General features: G+C 42.1%; 1 protein-coding gene across 34 annotated transcripts in view; it reads left to right on the top strand.

Moving 5' to 3' along the window:
• CADPS (calcium dependent secretion activator) overlaps positions 1–24,670 on the top strand; it is a 492,336-nt gene that overhangs the window by 253,405 nt on the left and 214,261 nt on the right. For all 34 annotated transcript variants that reach the window (XM_048488307.1, XM_048488321.1, XM_048488334.1 and 31 more), the window contains 2 exons: positions 2,718–2,857; positions 8,841–8,907. In XM_048488307.1, coding sequence (XP_048344264.1) covers positions 2,718–2,857; positions 8,841–8,907 — 207 coding nt within the window. The remainder of the gene's footprint in view (positions 1–2,717; positions 2,858–8,840; positions 8,908–24,670) is intronic.

The following is a 24,670-nucleotide window of genomic DNA, read 5'->3' as shown; positions in this document are numbered from 1 at the left end:
CTGACTGCCCTTTGATTGACGGAACTGATCCAATTCCCAATTCCTGGACAAATACAATCATAGTATCAATTTTCAAAAAGGAAGACCATTCCTTGCTGGCTAATTATAAGCCCATTAATCTTCTTTCAGTTGTGGGGAAGATATATGTCACACACCTGTTAAATAAACTTATCATCTGGATGTCTGAAGAAAGAATTTTGGGCCCCAGTCAAGTTGGCTTTTTTCAAGTTAAATCCATATTGGATCATTGCATTTTTTTACCCATCTGATCAACAGATACACTGGATGGAACAGAATAAAGATTTATGACTTTTCTTAACCTAAAGGGAGCATTCCATTCTATTCCCAGGCACCTTCTTTGGGATAAGCTATCTAAACTTAATATCAATAAATGGCTACTATACCTATTTGGAAGCTATATTCATCTACTAGTTATCAGATCAAATTTACCCCTTTGGGCAATTTATGTCCTAAAATCCCAATAAATCGTGGAGTAAAGTTGGGATGTACAGTAGATCCTTTTTCATCCTGTATTTTCCTGAACAGTTTTCCTCCAAACATGTGTCTGATAGAGGGACATTGCCCCAAACCTGGTTTGCTTCATGTTCCACTGCTTTTATATGCTGTGCTATCCCACTCACAGATACCAGTAGGCATCAAATGCCTTCTGTACCATTTTTCAGTTACAAGAGGAGAAGTTGAGGAGCAGCAGTGGCATAGTGGTTAAGAGCAGGTGCATTCTAATCTGGAGGAACCGGGTTTGATTCCCCGCTCTGCCACTTGAGCTGTGGAGGCTTATCTGGGGAATTCAGATTAGCCTGTGCACTCCCACACACACCAGCTGGGTGACCTTGGGCTAGTCACAGCTTCTCGGAGCTCTCTCAGCCCCACCTACCTCACAGGGTGTTTGTTGTGAGGGGGGAAGGGCAAGGAGATTGTCAGCCCCTTTGAGTCTCCTTACAGGAGAGAAAGGGGGGGTATAAATCCAAACTCTTATTATTATTATTTTTGGGTTGTTTATGGTCGTGTAATTTAAACTGTTTATCCTTCCATTTGCTTTGCTTCCAACCCACATTCAAGTTTACTTCTTCCTATCAAATAATGAAACATCCCTCCTTGCTTATAAATATAGGTGTTTTCCATTTTTTTTGTGTTATGAATCAACAGTTGCAATTATGAATTAACTTACTGGCAGTTATAATTTGTATGCTTTCTTCTTGTCGTGCTTGATGACTTTTTAAAAAAAACTGTAATGCTTCCTTCAAATTGATGCAATGCAGTCTTTTCCTTAATTGTGAATTTTTAAATTGCTCACGTGAAAAGGAAACTGAAATATTTTGTTTCTCTTCGCAAGACGTCGATACTTGATAGATTAGTTGCATTCAAAATCCTGCAATTAAATGAAACGATAAAAGCCTCTCCTCTGCCTGTGGGTCACATACCTGTCACAAAGAAGAGCGCTTTCAAATTAGAGGGTAGAATCAAAGCTCATTGTCTTCTGAAATTCTGTGCTTACAGAATCTCACACAAAATCTGACGTGTGGCAAAAACTCTCCTGCTTGATAATCTCAACTTGTGTAATAAATGTATAGTTTGAAGATGTGCCTGAGCCCTCCGGGGGAGGGCGGTATATAAATATAACCAATAAATAAAATAAATAAATAACATAGGGAAATCATTGGCTTCACTTGAAAGAGCAAACCCTTTTGAGCGAAAATTGCGCATACTAAAATCTGTTCCCTTGTTTTAGATTTCTGGGAAGGGAGTCAGATTCAGAACTTGTAGGCCTTAAGAAACTTGATTGTTTGGATCTGCTCTGGCCAGCAGGAATCACCGTACACTCTAGCCGTCTAAGGAAGAGTCCCTTTCTACTCAAAGTATATGAATACAAGCTGTCAATAGTATTCAGGAAAGGGTCACATTGTCACAAGTATGCTATTGGTTAAATGACATGGAGGGTCTGTCTTTCCTTACAGTCTTACTGTTTCTAGTCTGTAGAGATTCTATGTGTTACGGAACAGTTTAGTCTGACTATATATGTGTATATAACAGTGCCCCTTCTACTCTATTCCTCCGGTTTTCGGAGTCCCCCTGTCATCTAGGGGACCCACTTTTGTTACTGTCTTGTTCCCCCTTTTTTGGGAGGGTTTAATCTGGGGTATTGCTGATGCCATTTTACTGAATTATTGCTGCATTTTAAATATTTAAACTTTTAAACTTACATTTTAATTTAATGGGGTTTTGTTTATATACTGTACGTGGAATCCATGTTGTACACTGCCCAGAGCCCTTTGGGGATTGGGCGGTATAGAAATCCCATAAATAAAATAAATAAATATATCTCACTTAAACATTTGACGCTACCATGTACCAAGTCAGAACACTGGTCTACCTAAGTTAGTATCGTGTACTTGGACTGGCAGTGACTTTCCAGTTCACAGATAGAGAAAAGCTTTTCTTGGTATCTGCTACTTCATGTCCTTTTAATTAAAGATGCCCTGGATTGTTTGGGACCTTAACAATGGGGGGAAAGTCCTCTACTATTGAGCCACAGTCCTTCCTCCCAGAATGTTCATCTGCTGTTTTATTATAATAGTATGGCAGAGTTGTGGCAGAATCAGAGAATACCCAATCCATTAACAGGAGCATTTGAAAGTCAAATTTTCATTCTCAACAAATCCGCTAAGAATTTATTTTCTGATCTTTGTCCCATTCAGGTGGTTCTTCATCCAACACCTAACAGTCCAAAACAATCTGAGTGGCACAAAATGGCTGTTTCCAAAAACTGCCCTGATCATGATCTGAAAATCAAACTTGCCGTCCGAATGGATAAACCTCAAAACATGAAGCATTCTGGGTAAGCTTTTTTTCCTTCTTGACTCAGACAGCTGTGGTTATACTTTGGCACGTGGTTTACAAAGGTTAGAGAACGTAGAGCTTCTCTCCTTTCCCCCAAGATTACATATGGATGCCTAATATTAGCAAGGTTAATATATATAAAAGATGAACCAGTAAGCTTGCTCGTGAGAATGATTATTTTAGCAGCCTGTGATATGCCATCCTAAAAGTCCGGCCCTATGTTTCTATTGAATGTACCAAGCGTTTTGTTATTTATCTTGTGCCAAAAAAAGAACAAGGAAATTGCCCTTGGTTTTTTTAAAAAAGCATTATTTCTCTATTTGTAACTTTTTCGTATAGCTGCCAGGCCCAAGTTTCATTTCCCCTAATCCCCTGGATGTTTCATTTCCTCAACTCCAAACTTCCCGCCGCTACAAAGGACTGCCCACTCACACATCACATATATACCGGGACTGAGGGCAAGAACCCTCAGTTCCAGCACCCTGTAGCTAGGGCGATACAAATCAATAAAGTTCGTTCTTTTCCATCAAGTCGACTTTGTTTGAGTGTGTTCAGCCTTACAATAGCGCATTCTCAGACTAGCAGTCTCTTTTCTGTCTTTTCAAGAGCACATTCACAAAAACAATCTATTACAATTACTTGCATCCTGATGTACCTTTTTGGCACAAGATAAGTAACAAAATGTATCTTTTTATTTTTAAAAAAAATTAAGGCATATGAGGAATACACAGTTATTGGAGTTAATTCAGTTCAAAGCAATCTAAATTTTTCACAGCACTCTTTGGCTACAAAGCATTTTGCAATACTTATTTATCAGATCAGGCAACATCTCCATATTGTACCCAACTCCATTTCAAACCTTTGAAATAAAAATGGTAGAAAACAGCAGGCTGACGGACAACTGCTGCATGCATGGTGATGTACAAATCTGAAAACCTCACCATGCACCTAATGTTGCATTCTGGATTAAATTACCCTAGCAGTAGGATCAGTACCCAAATTCTATGGGGTCTTCTAGAAACAGAAAGTTCAAGATAAAATTGTTATTGTATGTGAGGCCTTTTGGATCTTATCCTAAACCTTATGAACAACCCTAACAGAGCAAGCAATTTTAATTATTCTTTCTTGCACTTCCTATTCATCCATATTTCTGGACATATGTGTAATAAGTAGCTGACCCATCTGAAAATTTGGTTGTCATTTGTAAAAGAAATTCATTCAGCTCTCATACTACATTTCCTTCAAACCTTCACAGTGTAATTCTGCTAATTAACTTTGGCTTTTTGTCACATTTCCTTTTGACTCACAGTTGATTTTGAAGTCTTTAGTACATTTAAATTGATTAAGCCATCTGCCCTGTTCTTACAAATTTGATGATCAAGACCTCTCTGAAGTCAATTACAATTTCCCCACTAACTTCCTAGGACTTTTGATCAAACCATAAATAATGCATCCTAGAGTGTTTCTGCTAAATTATACATAAATGTATAGCATGTAGGCCAAATGCCTGTCAGTTTTATCTTGGCTTGATTTAGGCATGACATTGGGCAAACAGGAAGCACTGAACCAGGTTTCATGCAGCCAGCATTTCATTTAGATTCGGTCCTTAACTACTAATCATGCTAAGTGGATCCCTAGCTGATATATAAATAGTGTCAGTGCAGGTAAGGGGTCTGGTTTAAACCAGCTCCATAGGTAAGGTGACCAAATGGTCACCTTTGTGATCCGGGACGGGGGAGGCAGCCGCATGCGCATGCGCGCGCAGAGCGGCAAACGGCAAGCCCCAGAAGGCTGTGTGCTCCTGCGGCCGGGCGCGCAGGAGGCTGCCGCACTGCCGTGCGCCCCAGAAGGCAGTGCGGCAGCCTCCCCAAAATCGGGACAATTTGAAGAAACCACGGGACACGGGACAAATTGTTTAAAGGCCAAAAGCGGGACGTCTGGTCAGTCTATCCATAGGGAATATCTTTTCTCTTGGCATTAATTTAAATTGGAACTTAGGTCCAAAGGCTCATTGCCACCAATTCCCTTCCCACCTTGCCCAGAAATCCACCAGAACCTAAGACTTTTGCCAAGACCCACCAGCCCCCAGAAGCAGGAATTTGAGGAGGAGGGAGAACAGGAGGAGAGTTAGCTTCTATACCCTTTTTTCTCTCCTGCAAGGCTTCTCAAAGTGTCTTACAAAGGCCTCCCTTCCCCTCCCCGCCAACAGACACTTTGTGAAGTACATGGGACTGAGAGAGTTTGAAGAGAACTGTGAATAGCCCGAGGTCACCGGGTAGGTTTCATGTGCAGGAGGGGAAAAAAGCAAATCCAGTTCACCAGATAAGAGTCCATTGCTCATGTGGAGGAGTGGGAAATCAAACCCAGTTCTCCAAATCAGAGCCCACCACTCTGAACTGCTGCACCATGCTGTACAAAAGATGTACCAGGAAAGTGTCTTTACATAAGCACTACCTATGATTTAGAGCTTAGGATTCCCCTATTTACCTAAAACAGCCTTTTCCACTGTAACTTTCCCTTACTACCCCTGTATCTAAAATGATGGTTGTCATTTTGAATCTATTTCACAGATTTCTTATTTTTCTACACACAAGTAATCTTTATACACAATTGTCTAAGGGTTTGAACAACTGACTATAAACACTTAGCCAATTACCATGCAGGACACACAGGGACACAAGCCCTGTATGTCCTGCACTCCCAGCCCCAAGCCACAGAACCAGAACCAGGTAAGTGGCTAACCTTTCATTAGCAACTATCTCAAATAATAGTTTCAGTGAATTCAATTCTTCAGCTAAAAGCTGTCTCAATTTTGGTTATTAGGTTTTTTTAATGTTGAGGAGCAACTAACAGACACATTGATATTTATAAATAAATTATTACTTTTCAAGCATTGATTTTCATGCCATGAAAACACAGCCAGCATATCTATTTGATCTATATATTCCCCTCATGGAAAAATGTGCCACACTTTAAACATTGAAACAAACTTGCAATTTTCTGCAAGATCATAGTGTCAGAGTAGGAAAATAGGAATCATTTGCCAATAGAAGAAGAGTTTGGATTTTTACCCCACCTTTGCCCCCTGTAAGAGGACCCAAGGTGGTTTACAAACTCGCTTCCCTTCCTCTCTCCCCAACAGACACCTTGTGGGGTTGAGAGAGTTCTGAAGAACTGCTATTAGCCCAAGATGACTAGCCCAGCTCAGCTGGAATACAGGAGGGGGGGAATGTGGTACACCAGATAGAGTCCACTGCTCATGTGGAGGTTTGGGGAATCAAATCTGGTTCTCCAGATTAGAGACCACCTTCTCTCAGTGGCGTTACGCCCACTGGGCGGGAGAGCATGACGCCAGTGGCGTCGCGCTCACTGGGTGGGGGAGCATGATGCCCCGGGGTGGGTTGGGGCCAGGGTGTTGTGGGGGCAGGCCGGATGCAGTTCCCCCTCGCTCCGCCCCTGCCTGCTGTTAACCACTACACCATTCTGGCTCTCAAGGATAAAAAGAAAGATTTTTGCAGCATACACAAATGAACCATGGTCCCTAATGACAGGCCCATCTACACCACTGTTGTTTCTCCATTAAAATAACTTGCTATAATGAAATAAGAATTGCCTTGATAGAGCATACTTGTTAGGACATCTATTCCACATTTTGTCTCCTGCAGTTGTTACCAAACTGCTGATTACATTCACTGACCAAGCCTGATGAACCCAGCTGTGCCCTGTTGTTTGACCCCAGCATTCAGTCATCTGATGCACACTGCCCACAGAAGTGGTATAAGAATGTCTCCTCACATAAACTGAGGGCAACGCTTCCTGGCTTCTTGATATGATTATGTGCACAAATTTGATTTAGTATGTGATGTCATACTGAAATCAATTTAAAATGAGTTCAGAAAGCACTATCTTTGAATTGGCTTTAAAAAGTTGTATGGCGAACCCTCATTGGCTGCTTGATGTGATCACAATAACTGTGTAAACATTGTATTGTCGAAGGCCCGGAAACCACACAGCACCCATGTGTAAACATTGATTGGCTGGGATCATGGAAACAAAATTAGTAGTACTCTAAAGAAAACAGACTGGAACAGTGATCAGTTGAGGTTACAAAAAGGCTACAACCTTTGACTTTTCAGACCACGACACTTTATTCAGAATTTCCTCCCAATCACCATCTAATGCAGATCACTGTTACTTCCATTTTAAACGAAAGAACCTGAGGGTAAACACCTCTGAAACCCTCATGTATGTGTGAAATGTGGACCAAAGAAATGGAGAACAGGAAAAGTTTGAGTATCATGCATGCCTTTACAAATACACTGCCAGGCACTTTGGGCTGGCCATGGCTCCTCATGTGTTCACAAAATGTCCTTCAGTCGTGGTGGCCCACCTGAGGCTTTAGGGTTGTTCAGGCTATCTGTACCAAGATGAACGACTATTTGTAGGCAATTCTTAAGCTTGGTTGGTTGTGCAGTTGCAATTGACTATGAAAGTTTTCAATAACTTGAGTAGATCAGGAGAAGTCCCAAGTACAGCCTAGTCAAACTATTGACTTTACTGGAGTATATACGCCTTCACAAATGGCGAAAGCAATATAAAAATTAATAGCTTTACTAAACAAAGGTTTCAAAAAGCTATTTGCATGCAGAAACTTCACAATCTGTTTCCTCTAGTAAAGATGCTGGTTCCCCAGTGGAGCATGTATTCAGTTTTGACACATCTTATACCCTCTGAAACATTAGCTACATGTACTTTGTCCTTTTGGTTGTACAAAGTGGTCACTTTACTTGCAATGACATCATCCATGTGAGTAAGGAAACATGGTGGTCTTCGCTCTGACTCCCCCTTCATTAGGTTTCATTCTGAGAAGGTGGTCCTATAACCCAGTTTAGAGTTTAGACCTATGATAGTTTCTGTTTCCACACATCTCAGGGCATTGTCTTTCCTGCCTTCCTTCCTAATTCTCAATCCACAGCTGATAAGGCACCCCATAAACAAGATCTGAGGAGAACATTATTATTTTATTTGGACTGCACATAATCATTCAGGAAATACAAAACTTGGTTGTGTATTTCAGAGGGATACCGAAAGCAAAGCTACCTCAGCACAGACCATCTATAGATGGGTGGTTTCTATAATTAAGCTTGTGTATGTAGCAACTAACAGGAAGTTTCCCTTTCCCACACATGGCTACTCCACCAGAGCACAGGGTTCTTCAGCAGTATCTAGTCAGGACAGACCTGTGAGATAACTGCAAAGCAGCGACCTGGTCAATTCCTTTGATGTTCATGAAGCACTATAGATATTGATGAAGCAGCTGTAGGGAGAGCAATTTTACAGTCCATTTTTCACTGACCATCCCAGGGTTGGTCAGCTTGCTACTCTCCCATGTGGGGCTGCACTGAAGACATGATGATGAAAACAAAGTTGCGCTTACCTGTAACTGTGGTTCATCAGGAGTCTTCTGTGCAGGCACGCATCCCTCCTTCCAGTCCCCTCAGTAGGCTGGTAACCACTGATTTCCCTAAGGGAGGAATTTGGAGAATTGAGGTAGAAGCACACTTCCTGCCTCCAATATGTGATTGTTTGGATGGGGAAAAGGCCAGCCCTTGGATTTGGATGGAGGGGAGGGAAAGAGCTCTTAAGCTTGTAAATCAGTTCTCCACAGCTGGCCACACCTGCACAGCCCCATGCATGCCTGCACAGAAGATACTCGATTAACATAGTTATAGGTAAGTGTGACATTGGCCCCTTCCGCACACGCAAAATAATGCGTTTTCAAACCACTTTCACAACTGTTTGAAAGTGGATTTTGCCATTCTGCACGGCTTCAAAGAGCACTGAAAGCAGTTTGAAAGTGCATTATTCTGCATGTGCGGAATGAGCCTTTGTTTTCTTTCTTGGCTCAGCAGTCTTTGACTCAATGTTATTTTATTCTGATTAATAGAAATTGCCTACTTAAACCCCTCCATTTTTTTTAGGTATTTATGGGCCATTGGCAAAAATGTCTGGAAAAGATGGAAGAAAAGGTTCTTTGTGCTAGTCCAGGTAATATTTAATCATTATATTTGGCATGGGTTTTGTTTGTTTTTATTTTAATGCCATGCACTGCTTTGCTACTGGTAGTCTTAAATCTTCTAACCACAATACCACTTCTCCAGAATTTTCACAGAACAGTCAAAAAGATAGTGTACCATCTCTAAGTGCAGAGATGGACCCTTCTAAATCCGTGACATCAATAGGCGTAGAGTAGTGTGGCTCTGCAGTTTGCACTGTTAGAGTGTAAGCTGTGAGCAAAATATTTGAACTTGTTCATTAGCTTACTAGATAAGTATAGGAAGTTACTGTTATCATCTCCACTACAAACTCCTCACTTCCATCTGCAATAATGAGATAATATTGTTGATCTACCTTAGAGGGCTATTAGAAGGATTGTTGGGGGGCAATATGTATGAAGTGCTACTCTTCTCAAGAACCAAGAGGATGTTGATATGATGATATATAATATTGTTTTCAAGTAGTGTGTTTTCAAGAAGTGTTTGATCGCCATTCAGTGGTGTTGCTTTGCCATATTAGGTAGCAGCATTATAGCAGCATTTTGGCAGTTGTATCAAGGAAAAGATTAAACAGTTTGAGGTTTCCCTCAGATCTTCCCTCAGATCTGAGTACACCTAAGAACACCACAGATTTGTGGGCACTAAAGAGAAATGCTTCCACATCACCCCCCTTTAGATAATGTGGGATTTTTTTTTCATTTTTGCTGAGATAAATTCCCCATTCCCTTGGGGACTTCACAATTCTGATCTTAACCATACCTCCTGCATTTTAAATCTATGCATTTATTCTTCATGAGCCATTCTTTCTTCCCTCTCTTTTTCTTCATGTTCTATCCTGGCTTCCCCCTCTTTTTCTGCCATTTCTCTTCCTTTGCCTAAAGTTTAGCTAACAGAACTTTTGCCTCCATTCTAGCTTGCTACTGTTCTACTAGAATCTTGACTTTTTCTACTTAAACTTTAGCCTTTTCTTTTTCTGCTTCAACCTTTATCATTTCAAGTTTCTCCTGTGCTATCCCAACATGCCTCTTTTATTCTACAAGTATGTGCTATTTCTGAGAGGATTTTTTTCTCTGCAAAAATTTGTCTCTTTACTTTATTAAGCTGATGTTTAATATTGGTGGAAATGTTTTATTATGAGTTGTAATATCATACCATGACATTGCCACCAAATGACCCCATACTTTCTGACTCACTGAGGAAATTTTTCCCTCCAAAAGACAATCAGTCTGTCCCCTTAGGAACTGAGAAGCCCTTAGGAACTGAGAAGCCTTTTGACAGTAGCGTGTGAGTGATGTTATTAAGATATACAAATCTTGTCCTATCCTTAAACTAAAACATATTTGTCAATAAGTTGGCTTTCCCCCCTCACTCCTAAGGACCTTCCTAGAAAGTTGTAGAGTCGCTGTATTTCACCACTGTATTCCTTGTCAGAAATGAAGTGACACTATAGTCTTTTGGGCAGTTAAAAAAGGAACCAGAGAAAAGTATTTTCCACTGAAAGATGACAGTAGAGTTGTATATTAATCCCCCATTTCCTGCATCTTCTTTGTTCTCGAATGCTGTGCTTGGGTCTTAGTGCCTGCCTAGTTCTGTCTCCAAAGCACTGGGACCCAAGCGGAGCATTCTAGAACAAAGAAGGTCCAGGGAATTGCAGATTAATATACAATTATACTGTCACCTTTTGGTGGGAAAGAGTATAGTTGTATGGCATTGTCACAAAGAGAAAATTAGTAATTTTCAATATTAGGTAGTTATTTACAGAACTGGGTTGTGGCTTCAATATAGCTACTTTGTTATAAAAGCTGGGCGTGTTTCTATCCTGAGTTAGGGTGCTGGCCAGGGTTATTGGGTTGCAACAGAGAGCTGCATCTCACAGAGAAGCATGGAACTGACTTCAGGAGTCACGTTGAGAGTTGGTTAAACAATTTTAGCATCAAGAGATTTGGTCCGAGGGTCAGAGTCCACAGAGTCAACAGGTGGGGGTGTGATATAGCTGTCACATGCTTTGTTGCGTCCAGGCTGCTATGCTCTGCAGTCCTCCTCAATGTAGGGCCTGCAGTGACACTAGCCTTCATCCATCAAGGAGTCTGATTCTCCCTGCTACAGGAGGTGTTTTTTCTGAGCCAGCAAGCATGTGCTTTTCCTTTTAATTTACAATAGCTCTCTGCAGTGTTCCCTATGCTGATGTATGAGCTCAGTTGAGCTACATGCCTAAGGCTCTTCAGCTGCAGCAGGGCTTGGTGCACAGTCTGGTTCTGCAGGCACTTCGGGTTTTAAATTTTGGCTGACCTGTTGTTCATCCTGCGGAGCCTGCAGGGGGGCTGACTGCTCTGAGCTAAGCCTCTGTTAGTTCCCAACCTGGGCCCTTTCCGCACGGGCGGAATACAGTGCCCCAGGGACAGCAAAAACGCCGTCCCTGTGGTGCTATTCACACAGGAGGCACTGCTGCATCACAGCAGCACTGTCCTGGCCGCCCTGGAGTAGCGTGAAGCCGCCTCTTTGAACCTTGCTCGTTGAGCGAGGTTTTTGCAAAGCAGCGTCTTCCCGCCAGCGCAGTGTGAAACGCACCGGTTGGATGTTGCAACTTTTCCCGTCGCCTCCACTGACCTTCCTGTCCAGCATCACTCTGCAGAGACCCGCCCACGCTGCCCTCTGACCCCTGAGGTCGGAGGGCAGCATGGGCGGGTCCCTGCAGCCCTCCAGAGTGACACTGGACAGGAAGGTCAGTGGAGGGGGCCAACCAAGAGGCGGCTCTGTGCAGAGCCGCCCCTCCGGCTGGGGGGAAAGTTGGGACCGCTCGCACGATAACGTACAAATGGTCCCCAAGCCTCCACCGGCACAATTCATGCCGGTGAAGCTGCGTTTCCGTGCATGTGCGGAAACAGCCCTGGTCTGAGCTTACCAGACTCTTGGTCTCCAGAGGATGACAGTTTCTTAGTCTCTGGCAAGATGTTGCAAATAACTTAATATACAGAAAGCTATCAAATGCTGGCAGTTTTCCTTAGGATTTTATAATTCTATTTAGGTCTGTTGGCCTCCAGACACAAGAATTGTCAGAACTCTATCACCTGTAGATAACTTGAGTGAATACTTTTCCCCTGAGGTAAAATCTTTGACAGTTTGATCTAACACCAGACTAAGGATAATCTACCAGTAGATTATTCCCTATTCACATGGATTATGATTAGGATTTTCCCTTCTGACCCTCAGAAGAATCCTGTTCCTCTTTGGGAACTGACTGAATTAGAAGCCTCACTGCCTCTCTCTTTCAGCATATCTTTCCCAAAGATATACCATATTCGTCTGTCTGTCTGTCTGTCTGTCTGTCTGTCTGTCTGTCTGTCTGTCTGTCTGTCTGTCTGCTAAACAACCAGGGAACATAGGTCAGACCAGCCACATCTGTCTGACAATTACCATCAGAAAGCAAAGCTTTCAGCCAAGAGTACAGAATTTTTCACAGAGCCTCTGCCTCTCCAAAACTTTCATCCAACTGTCTTTTCTGTTCAAATTAACCACCCACTGATTAATTGGTACTTTCTCCTCCAGCCAATCAGGAGCAATCTCTCTCTCTTTTTCTCTCCCTCTCCCTCTCTCTCTCTCATGCTTCCAAAGTTAACTCTTTATATTCAGGTTGGCACTGCTTAGTTACACATTAGCAAAGTCCTGGAATCCATCACACATCCAATATCTATGTTTTGTAGTTAAAAATCTTGAAGTATAAATCTTTTTCTAGCTGTATGTCATTAAGATGAATTAGCTGCTTCAGAGGAAAAATAGTAACCTAAATTACTGGGCCTTGGGGCAAAGCAAATAGGAAACACTAATGTGAAAATCAATATATTGATAGGTTTAAGGTTCTCCAAGGAGCAAGAAGTTCCAATGGCATTACTGCCCATGTTGCTTCCTTTTGGAGGAGAGAGTACTAAAGTGGTTTTTAATTGCTTTATTTACAAAGATACATAGCTACAGGGCAGCAGACCAAATATCTCATGTCAGATCATGAGACAGAGATTCTGTACCATTACTACCCACATGTTTCTGCCACCTTACAGCTGTCTCTGTTTCCATGTTTCCAAAATTCTGTTTTTTCACATGTATGCCTGTCCAGTCCTTCTACCATCTCCAAGTTCTCATGAGGTACTTAACACATCTATTGAGGATCACCTCTTAACAGTACCTCCTGAGGTGCTATTTTTGAGTCATCAAACTAATAAAAGAATAGTCAGGTAGAATCTGCAATAATATATTTAAAAATAAAACCCCCAAAGAGAAAAATGTCCAGCCCCTGAACTGAGGCTTAATGTAATGTTATTTACCTCAGCTATGAAAAGCTTCAATCCACACATTAAGCCTGTGTTAAGGGCAAGACATTTTTGTCTCCAGGATGTTGACAGTTACATACGGTTCACATGAGATACTTAAAATTAATTATTACTAAGTGCTGTTGATGCTCAGCCATCAAACATGAGGGTCTATGAATAATACACTAAATGAACTAAAATATCAGACTTGCACGGAGGCGTAGTGGGGAAAAATGGCACCTGAGGCGAAATGGAACCCCGCGCCTCCTCTGTGTTCCATGGTAGCTATGCCCCCTGCACCCTGTGGCAGCTACGCCCCTGTGCCCCACTTGCCTGAGCCAGCGGTGGTCCCAGGCAGCCTAGTGGAGCGGAGGGGTGTTCAGCTGCTGCCACCATCAGGCCTGATGGGGCCGGGCTGAAGGGCGCCCTGCAGCAGCCCTGCTAGGCTGCTCCTTCAGCCTCCGCTGGCTGAAGGAGTGGCCTGGTGGAGCTGGGCTGGCTGAGGGAAGGATGGGGAGGAGTGGGGGGGGCGTCATCCCCTCCTCCCCCACGTTGACTTGGATGAGTCGTGTCGGCATGGGGGGCGCAAAATCGCCCCCCACATGGCACACCCCTCCTCCCCCGCGCTGACCCAGGAACAATTTTGCAGACAGGATGGCGTGCGCCCAGGGATATGTGACCCCACATGTTCCCGTGGGCACTCCACTTCTGGGCTTGCATTCATTTCCAAATATTTTGGTCTTGGCATTTTATTATTCTTCAGCCTCCATTTTCCACCTATAACATGGGAGTAATGATGACCTGCCTCACAAGGGTGTTATACAAAGGAACATTTACAAAGTAAAACCTTTTATACTGTTACCCAAATGGCCCAATTGTGCATATACTCTCGCAATAGGGGTGTCCCCATTTTAAGTGCCGGAAGCCTATACACATTTGTGCTCAGGACAAATATTATTGGAACCTTCTTGCCTGGTGTATTGGATGTAACATCTCATAAGGGTGTGCAGGTTCTTAGAATAATCAGACATTGATGCAAAATTGAGGATTTATCAAGATAAAGAATAATACCAAGGGGAATGAGTCTAATGAAGAGAGTTTGAAACACATGCACACTAAGGAAGTGTTCTACAGATCCTAACTTCTACTAAATCCTAACCTATGCAAACATTACTATGTTGGGTTCATTAGATTCTGCCTCTCCCTAGGGCCCTTTCCACATGGGCCACGCAAGTGGGGTGCACCAGCATAGTCTATGCCAGTGCTCCCCTCCAGGGCTGTTCGCATGAACAGTCCGACTGGCCCAGCAGCCAGCGGCGCGCCCTCCATACAGGCCACGCTGCTCCCAGTGCCCTTTTACCTCTTGCCGGCTCCCATCGCTCTGTGAAGGCCAGGGGACATGCTCCGTGGCCATAGTGACCTCCATGGTCGGAGGCCAGGAAGCGACCTCCGACCTCCATGGTCAGAGGCCAGGAAGCATGTCCCGTGGCCTTCACAGAGTGACCAGAGCTTGCAGGAGGTAAAAGGGGGCTGGGGGCAGCACGGGGGAAATGCCAGCTTCCACTCGATGCCATTCGCTCAGCACCAGATGGAAGCTGGTGTTTTCAAAAACGTCGTTGTGGGGGGGAGGGGGACAGTGCAGCGGCTGTGCGATCTTCTCACCCAGAACGGCGTTTTTACCAGCTCTATGCCAATCTAAATGGCCTGTGCGAAACGGGCCTAAAAGCGACCAATGAGAACTGACTGAATATCGGGAAGTGACTGTTGAAAAACAGTTTAGAGCCGTTGGGAATTGACAGCTGGGGTACTGATAGGGAAACAAGTGTGTGATTTAAACTCTTTTCCTATTTCAAAAAAGTGTTACTGATCACTTGTAAGAATTAGCTGTGCCTCCTTCTGCTCAATATCTTGGTTTAAAAAACTGAGGAAAAGGATTGGGCGTGTTTCTGGGTCCTTTCCAGCAGCAGAGTAAGCATTCTCGCAGTAGTACACGTAGATGTTGTTGGCATAGGTCCAAATGGAAGCTTTAGCTGTTAAAATCAAATTTAAAGCAATGTATTGCAATGTAGGGATGTTGCAATTAACCTCTGAATTCATTAATCACAGATTGCAGTGTTTATACCTGTTTAACAGTTAACGGCTTGAAAAATTATTCATGCTGAGTGACCTGCTAATGTCTTCATTTCTGCTTTAAAATACATGCGTTTAAAGATTAAGCTTGCTTATACTAAGACCATACAGTCCAAAATTATATACCCTGGCACCTCTCCATGGTTTGAGGCATAAGATTTCCCTTGTTTTAGGACGCAAAACCCTTTCATTGGATGTGCCAGGGTTGTGCAGTTTTCTGCTCCCCACTTCTGGGTTCTAGCTAGGGGCCTTCCCCTACAGACTTCATTATTTAATATATACCCAGTTTTTGCAAAACCGAGTTCTGGGCAGGTGGCCATTATTTTATTTCAGAAGAAACATAGTCATAGGTAGTAGAGAGGGATTAATCAAAAAGAATTCACGTGCCGGTTTTTGAAAGCAAGTCCAGGAGATGCAATATTCTCTTGTGATTTTGCTATGTGTTGTTCTGTGTATCACCTACCACTTTGGTAGGAAATTTGCCCTCTGAGATGAACAGAATGCTAATTGCATGCAAATTTCATGGCACAGACTTGTTATTCACCTCATTGCGAATTCTGAGATATGCAGTGTGAAAGTGATGGCAGAATACGACCCCAAGGTTAGGAATCAAAATGTGTCCACAGCATCGTAAATCAGGAGAGGCCAGGAAAAATCAGCCTTGTGCTTACAACTGGTTGGAGTGTGCCAGGAAGCTTTTTAATGTAACCGTTTTACCATATTAAATGAAAAAATTCTGATCATCCAAGATTATAAACTAATCACTTATTCTCTTATAAATATCTCCTTATGTATTCCTTTAGATAATATGTGTAGAGAATGTATGTATCAAGCTTATTTTTCCTGTTGTGTCTGTGTAATATATAGCTTGCAAAGATGTCATTTTGCTTATTAGCAAAGTGACTTAAAAAGTCCATAACACTTTAATAAATATTCCTGTAGCATAACATAGTAAAAACAAGTGATCTACCCTTTATTCTCAAAGACTACAATATTAGGGAATTTTTCCCTGCCACAAGGACTACAAGGTTACAACTAAGTATGTCAAGTGGAGTCATGAAACTTAATGGAATATGCAGTGGCGTAGGAGGTGAAGAGTTTGTGTATCTAATCTGGAGGAACCGGGTTTGATTCCCAGCTCTGCCACCTGAGCTGTGGAGGCTTATCTGGGGAATTCAGATTAGCCTGTACACTCCAACACACACCAGCTGGGTGGCCTTGGGCTAGTCACAGCTTCTCAGAGCTTTCTCGGCCCCACCTACCTCACAGGGTGTTTGTTGTGAGGGGGGAAGGGCAAGGAGATTGTAAGCCCCTTTGAGTCTCCTACAGGAGAGAAAGGGGGGATATAAATCCAAACTCAAATATGGGTGGTGCAGTGATTCGCTATTAGGAATCACTTACTACCTCTGAAGAAGGATCAGGGGCAAAAGCTTTTCACATACTGTATATATTTGTGCATAAGTCGAGCCGCATATAAGTCGAGGCATCTAATTTTACCACAAAAAACTTATTGACTCTTGTATAAGTCGAGGGTGGGAAATGCAGCAGCTACTGGTAAACTTCAAAAATGAAAATAGATACCAATAAAATTACATTAATTGAGGCATCAGTAGGTTAAATGTATTTGAATATTTATTTCAAAGAAAAACAGTAAACTAGCTCTGTAAGACCTGATTCTCCCTTTAAATCCACTCAGAAGAGGGTGTGTGTGATTTAAACGGAGAATCGGGGGGGAATTTGAGGGTGCCTGTCAGGGGAGGAATGTTTACGTTAGCAGTACCAACATTTCAGAGTATCTTTAGGAGACCCTCCTGATGATACCACCCAGGTTTGGTGAAGTTTGGTTCAGAAGGTCCAAAGTTATGGACCCTCAAAAGAGTAACCCCATCTACTATTAGCTTCCATTGGAAACAATGGAGGATGGGAGCACCCACTTTGGGGATCCATAACTTTGGATCCTCTGAACCAAACTTTACCAAACTTGGCTGGTATCATCAGGAGTGTCACTTGATGATAGCCTGATCTTTTTGTGCCACTAGCCTAAAAACTGCGCCCCCTGGCGGCTGACAAAGTAAAAATTCTAAGAAGCTCCAAGCGGACCTTGATGAATTAGGTGAGTGGGCTAAGAAATGGCAAATGCAGTTCAATGTAGCAAAATGTAAAGTGATGCACATAGGGGCAAAAAATCCAAACTTCACATACACGCTACAGGGGTCAGTGCTATCAGTCACAGACCAGGAAAGGGATTTGGGCATCTTAGTTGATAGTTCCATGGGAATGTCAACTCAATGCATGGCAGCTGTGAAAAAGGCAAACTCTATGCTGGGGATAATTAGGAAAGGAATTGATAATAAAACTGCAAAGATTGTCATGCCCTTATACAAAGCAGTGGTGCGACCGTACTTGGAGTACTGTGTTCAGTTCTGGTCGCCAAATCTCAAAAAGGATATTGAAGAGATAGAAAAAGTGCAGAGAAGGGCAACGAGGATGATTGAGGGACAGCTCAAGCAGCAGAGCAGGGAATCAAATCCGGTTCCTCCAGATTAGAGTTCACCTGCTCTTAACCACTACGCCACTGCTGGCATCTTACACACACACACTCCAGTTCACTTGTTGTTGTCATAGGATATATCGTATATACTCGCATATAAGTCAAATTTTTCAGCACATTTTTTGTGCTGAAAAAGTCCCCCTCGACTTATACATGAGTGAGGTGTATTTTAAAAAAATATTTTAAGGTTTTTATTTGTCGGCCACCAGGGGGCGCAGTTTTTAGGCTAGTGGCACCAAAAGTTCAGGCTGTCATCAGGTGACACTCCTGATGATACCAGCCAGGTTTGGTGAAGTTTGGTTATGGACCCCCAAAGGGGTTGCCCCATCCCCCATTGCTTGCAATGGGAGCTAATAGTAGATGGGGCTATATTTTGAGGGTCCATAACTTTGGACCCCTTAAACCAAAGTTCACTAAACCTGGGTGGTGTCATCAGGATAATCTCTTGCTGATACCAGCCAGGTTTGGTGATTTTTGGTTCAGAGGATCCAAAGTTATGGATCCCCAAAGTGAGTGCTCCCATCCTCCATTGTTTCCAATGGAAGCTAATAGTAGATGGGGCTACCCTTGTGAGGGTCCATAACTTTGGACCCCCTGAACCAAACTTCGCCGTAAACTCCTGGGGTAATTTCATCAGAAGAATGCTCCTAAAGATACTACCTGATATTTAATGCTTACTGCTAATGTAAACATTCCTCCCCTGACAGGAACCCTCAAATTTTCCCCAGATTCTCCCTTTAAATCACCCCCCTCCCTTCTGAGTGGGGTTAAAGGGAGAATCAGGGCTTACAGAGCTAGTTTACTGTTTTTCTTTGAAATAAATATTCAAATACATTTAACCTACTGATGCCTCAATTAATGTAATTTTATTGGTATCTATTTTCATTTTTGAAATTTACCAGTAGCTGCTGCATTTCCCACCTTCGACTTATACATAAGTCAATAAGTTTTCCCAGTTTTTTGTGGTAAAATTAGGTGCCTCGGCTTATATGCGGGTCGACTTATACACAAATATATACGGTAGGTGAAATGGAACCTGTGAGCAGTAGAAGGGGGCAAGGGAAAGACAAGTCCTTTGCTCCTCCCTTTCTTCTGTTGCCCCCTCATCACTTCCTGATGTTTTCTTCCTTCAGTCTTTTGTTCACTCTCATCCTTCCCCACTCATCATCAGTTCTCATCCAGCTCCCCTTGCAGACAAACGAAAGGAATTGAGAAAGAACAGGCCAAACGTCCTTCCTGCTACCATGAGAAGTATTTGTCAGATTTGTAAATTGCATGTTCCCACAAAAGCCTGTGTGGAGCAGCACTTTCCTACTGTGCAAGGGAAGACACAGACAAAAAACCCACTGAATCATAAATTCACCTTTGCTGAAGCAACCGTTTAGGAGGCTTCCCTTATATTGTGCGAATGGTGGTTTGTGGGATATTTATGAATGAATTTCATTTGCCAGGATTCTTAAAATAGTCTATCCTAGTAATCAACAACAAATATATCTGCACAGGCTCATGGATATACCAAGTGTTTTAAAATAGCAGCAAACCCATTCTGAACTGCTGCTTAATCCGGAAATTAATTTTAAAAAGGAAATATTGAAAAATTATAAGCAGGATGTATTTCAAATGGTTGAAAATAATCAAAATCATAAATATTTGAAATGAAGCAAGATGATGAACTTGATTTGTAGAATGTATTGTCGAAGGCTTGATTTGTAGAATGTATTGGGATACACCTCTGAAGATGCCAGCCATAGATGCAGGCAAAACATTAGGAACAAGATCCATCAGATCACGGCCACACAGCCCGGAAAACCCACCACAACCAGTTGATTTGTAGAGTTTACTTTGGTGGTCAACTTCTTTGCCAAAATGACAATTCAAAAGAGAGAGAATTATTTGTATCATAGCAAGTAGCAAGAAACACTGACCAGTTGCTAATGCTAGATTATAAAGAATGACTGCCCCTTGAAGGTGTAATTTCTACTCTTATTCCTCACCATGTGAAATTGGCATCATTTTGCTTAGGTATTTGGGAGTCAGAGACTGTAGACTGCCAGTTATAATTTCCACCCAGGAGGTGGCAGCAGCACGCTGCATATAACAGGACAATACCTTCACTTTGCCTTGACTTGACTGAGGGCAATGTTGTAGTCAGATAGTGAATGTATGATGTGGTTGGATCACAACATTATTTAGAAGGAGGCATCTCCGTGAGTGAGTCCCAAACCGTATCAACGATGATGGGATGCAGAAACTGAGGCTATGCTAGTGGGGAGGACAAAGGGGTCAAGTGGGGAAAGAATCAAGGTGCAGTAGTTAGTGAGTAGCTGTGTCATCCTGACAGCCAAACCAGGAGAAGGGGATCATGAGATGCAGTCCAAAACGTTGCCCCAATAAACGTCATCAGGAGGAGATGTGTTTAATGAACAAGGACTTTCTTGCCTGTATAAAGAGTGGAACAGAATATGGATGTGGGTTGGAGGTAGAAACCAAGGGAGAAAGATCTCATGAACTTCTCTCAGAGCCACAGAAGGAAACAAGGAAACAGAGGCTCATTCCGCACATGCAGAATAATGCACTTTCAAACTGCTTTCAGTGCTCTTTGAAGTTGTGCGGAATGGCAAAATCCACTTGCAAACAGTTGTGAAAGTGGTTTGAAAACGCATTATTTTGTGTGTGCGGAAGGGGCCAGAGACAAGGAAAAATGTGTACAGGAGGTAGCCAACTTTTTGAGGCTTCAGAAGAGCAATGGACTGGAGTAGTCACAATGAGCATAAGGGATCCTGTGGATCCCACCCCACCACGCTCTCATTTTGCCTTCTTTGATTACAAAAATTTAGGCACAGCTAAAATGATGTACACATCTATTAATATATAGCAGCATATAGATCAAATTATTTTTCAATGTCCTTTCAACTACGGCACTGCACTTTTATCAGAGCTGTTGGGGTTGACTTGAAAAGTAACCACATATTTATTGCTCACAGACTAGCTTTGGAAAGGAAAGTGGTGCTTCTTTTCCCTGTTACAATGTCAGCTATATTCCTTTACACCCAAAGTAAAGACCTGACTACTGGAGAGACTCAACCCAAACCAAGCCCTGACTGGAACATTTGTTTAGAACTGTGTATCCAGAAAGGATAATGTTATCAACTGGTTTTGGAATGACTGGTTTTTGTTTTTATTTTTCATTGATGCAGCATATTAGTAGAACCCTGTAACTGCTAAAGTTTTTGGAAAACCTTTAAAACAAACCTATAACGGATCTAGGAGCAAAAATGGACTGTGATGGATTTGTTGATGTAAGAAGTGAATAGGATCTCACAGGTGCATTGTAAGAGTTCTGATGGAAGAGAGGATTGAAAATGAATTTCTTTACTTCTCTTGGGTAGGGTTTTTTGGGGGGGACATTCAAAGGGTGTGGCAGAATGGTGAAAATGGTAAGCAAAATTAGAAACCTACTTTGGAGGATGAGTAACTTGTAATATTTATTGAAAACCAGTGTGGGGCAGTATATCATTAAATTATCTTGGCTTGCTCGAAAAATTTTTCATGACATCTACATCAAGCACAGTGCATTTTATTCTCTGAAGTATCAAGACCATGAATGTATACATTTCACATGAATTTTTGCTCATAGTAGCAGTTTTTGTGTAATTTGAAGGGAAACTTCATAGCTCTTTTTCTACCATGGCTGGCAGTTAACTTGCATCCAGTCAGACTACATGTGTCTGAGGAGATCTCCTCCATCTTTCTTGCTGTTCCTCTAAAATGACAATCACAATCCATTGATACAAGAATTTTAAGAAACAATCAGAAGTCAAAGTTTTTCTTTCCAGAGGTCAAGGAAATGTCTAAACCAATATAATTATGTAAGGAATCCAGAATGTGACACAACCTTAACAAAGTCATTTTGAAATCATTTGACAGTAAATTTCCCTGTAAGTTCCTAGCCTAGAGCAGAGGAGAATCCTTTGCTTTGAACAGACTTCTAGACCATCCTGATTTTTAAAATGTTAAATACAAACTGGGTCTTGATGCAGCCTGATGGGCTCCTAAAGGCAATGTCAGAGCCCCCTGCAGCCAATAAAAAGGCCGCCATCAAGAATTTGACATTGAATGTGTCATGGCGTGCCGATCAATGGTAACTCAGAGGAGCAAGAACTGCCATTTACAGGACCCGTGACAACAGCTGCGCAGATCCGTGCGGTTTTAAGATTGCTTTAATATGACTGGCAATTCAGCTCGCATTGTTTCTGACAGTGTGTCACTCCGTCACTGCCTCAATGAATGATAAGAGTTTTCAAGCTTGAGAGCTCTCGTTTTCAAAAACAATTATTACCAAAAAAAACCCTGAAAGCAGTGCAGAGACTTAAAAGTCCTCTGAAAAATAGGGTTCAAGGGAATGTTAAAAATTATTTTAGTTGTTATCAAAGAAACAAACATCTCTTTCCGTGCTATTCTAGTAAAGTTCCACCTGTGCCTGCCTGGTCTTGGATGTCCTGGGTGGCCAACCGAATGGAATTTACTTCAGCAAAGGATATAAAACCTGGATGCCATGTTTATTACCCTGAGAAGGATTATCTCACCATACATGAGCCCACGAATAATTAGACCTTTATGCTGAATGGGAAGAAAGTACTAATTCCCTCCCAGTAATGTTTCCCTTACCTTCTCTCAGCCCCACCTACCTCACAGGGTGTTTGTTGTGAGGGGGGAAGGGCAAGGAGATTGTAAGCCCCTTTGAGTCTCCTACAGGAGAGAAAGGGGGGATGTAAATCCAAACTACTACTACTACTACTACTACTTCTACTACTTCTACTACTTCTACTCTTCCTCTTCCTCTTCCTCCTCCTCCTCCTCTTCTTCTTCTTCTTCTTCTTCTTCTTCTTCTTCTTCTTCTTCTTCTTCTTCTTCTTCTTCTTCCCGGAAACAGCCCTGGGAAACACTCATTAGAAAAAGTGTCATGTACTGCATCAGTACACCTGGATCTTCTGGGACAGTGTGACAAACTTTTTTTCTTGTTTACTGAGGGAATGCACACAGCATCCTGATATGAGATCTTTGAACTATAAGCATCCCCCCTCAGTTTCCAGGTGTCCTACAGGGTTCGCTGCTGTGAGGTATGATTTGTGGTTCAAGGAGATGACTGAGATCAATATAGTCAATACAATATAGTCAATACAATATAGTCAACCACACCTTTGCATAGCAAGTTCCACCTAAACACTTTCTGATTGGTTCTGGTGGGTTTTCCAGGCTGTTGGTTCTGGTGGGTTTTCCGGGCACTTACTGATTGGTTCCCTACTCTGGGACATGGACAATATATACCCCACTAAACTTTCCCTTCTCACTGGACACAGTGTACAACAGACTTCTCTCTGGGATACACCTCTGAAGATGCCAGCCACAGATGCAGGTGAAATGTTAGGATCAAGATCTACCAGACCATGGCCACACAACCCGGAAAACCCACAACAACCGGATAAATCATTCTATTTTGTCAGCCATTTGAAAATCTTTGCAAGCCCCTTTGAAACTAACAAAAAAAGCTTCAATATTTTCTCCTTTTGGGGGAAATTTTGGAAATTTACGTTGATCAGTGTAGCAGGCTTTACCACCTAGCCTAGTATTTCCCAACTTAACTATTAATCTTTCTTCCATTTTTAATTTATTTAATTCTATTTCACGATATCTTTGGGCTTCTCTCTCTCTCTTTATTCTATATTCCTTTGCTTTAATTCCATTTCTCTTTGGGCTTCTCTCTCTTCCCTTTCTTGCGCCATTCTGAACAACTGTAACTCTTTCGCTTTTAATTTCTAAAGTTCTGTTTCTCACTTTATCTTCCAGATGTCTACTTGTTCAGTACTCACAATGCCCTCAATTTCTCCTGTAGCCATGAGCACTGCTTCAGTTTCCTCAAGTGTTCCTATTCACTAAGGAGGCATTTTTGACAAGACTTCTGCCTCACAAATTATATTTATATTTTACCACCTTGTGTATCTGTTTATGAAAGTTTGTGTCTATATCCCGGCACTCTACCACCAATTTGTAACAAGCCTTTTTTTTCTTTTTTCTTTTTTTTTTTTACTGAGGGGACCCACACTGCCTCCTAAGACTTTTGGAATTGAAGTCCCTTCCCTCACTTCCCATTTGTTCTACAGGTAGCAAGGGTAGGAACTCACAAGAACATAAGGATTGCATGGGCAGGGGAAGAGTGTGGGGAGTAATGTGTGGGTAGGCTCTGGCTATTATCTGTAAGTTAGAAAAAAAATCTGACAAATGCAGGACACAAATACTATGTTCTTAAAGATCTGCTACCAGTGAGCTCTTACAATAATCTCTGACCTCACTTGTAGTGGTTCTTTGCGGATCAAGTTTACAAAATTATTTCACACCGCCCACCAGAAGAGCTAATGATTCGCAAGGTTTATTTTATTTATTTATTTATTTATTTATTTATTTATTAAATTTGATAGACCGCCCTACCCCCAAAGGGCTCAGGGCGGCATACAATAAAACAACAACAAGTAATAATAAAACATAATACAACAATATAAGTCAAAGTACTGGTTCATTAAAATCCATTAAAACAGTAGCAACATCATAATTCAGATATGTGTTGGGATCTACACACGAGAGCAGTGGTGGCGAACCTTTGGCACTCCAGATGTTATGGACTACAATTCCCATCAGCCCCTGCCAGCATGGCCAATTGGCCATTCTGGCAGGGGCTGATGGGAATTGTAGTCCAAAACATCCGGAGTGCCAAAGGT

The sequence above is a fragment of the Sphaerodactylus townsendi genome, linkage group LG03, assembly GCF_021028975.2.
Source record: "Sphaerodactylus townsendi isolate TG3544 linkage group LG03, MPM_Stown_v2.3, whole genome shotgun sequence".
Classification (NCBI taxonomy): Eukaryota; Metazoa; Chordata; class Lepidosauria; order Squamata; family Sphaerodactylidae; genus Sphaerodactylus; species Sphaerodactylus townsendi.
Note: the sequence above shows the minus strand (reverse complement) of the source record. Positions and strands in the feature narration are given on the sequence as shown.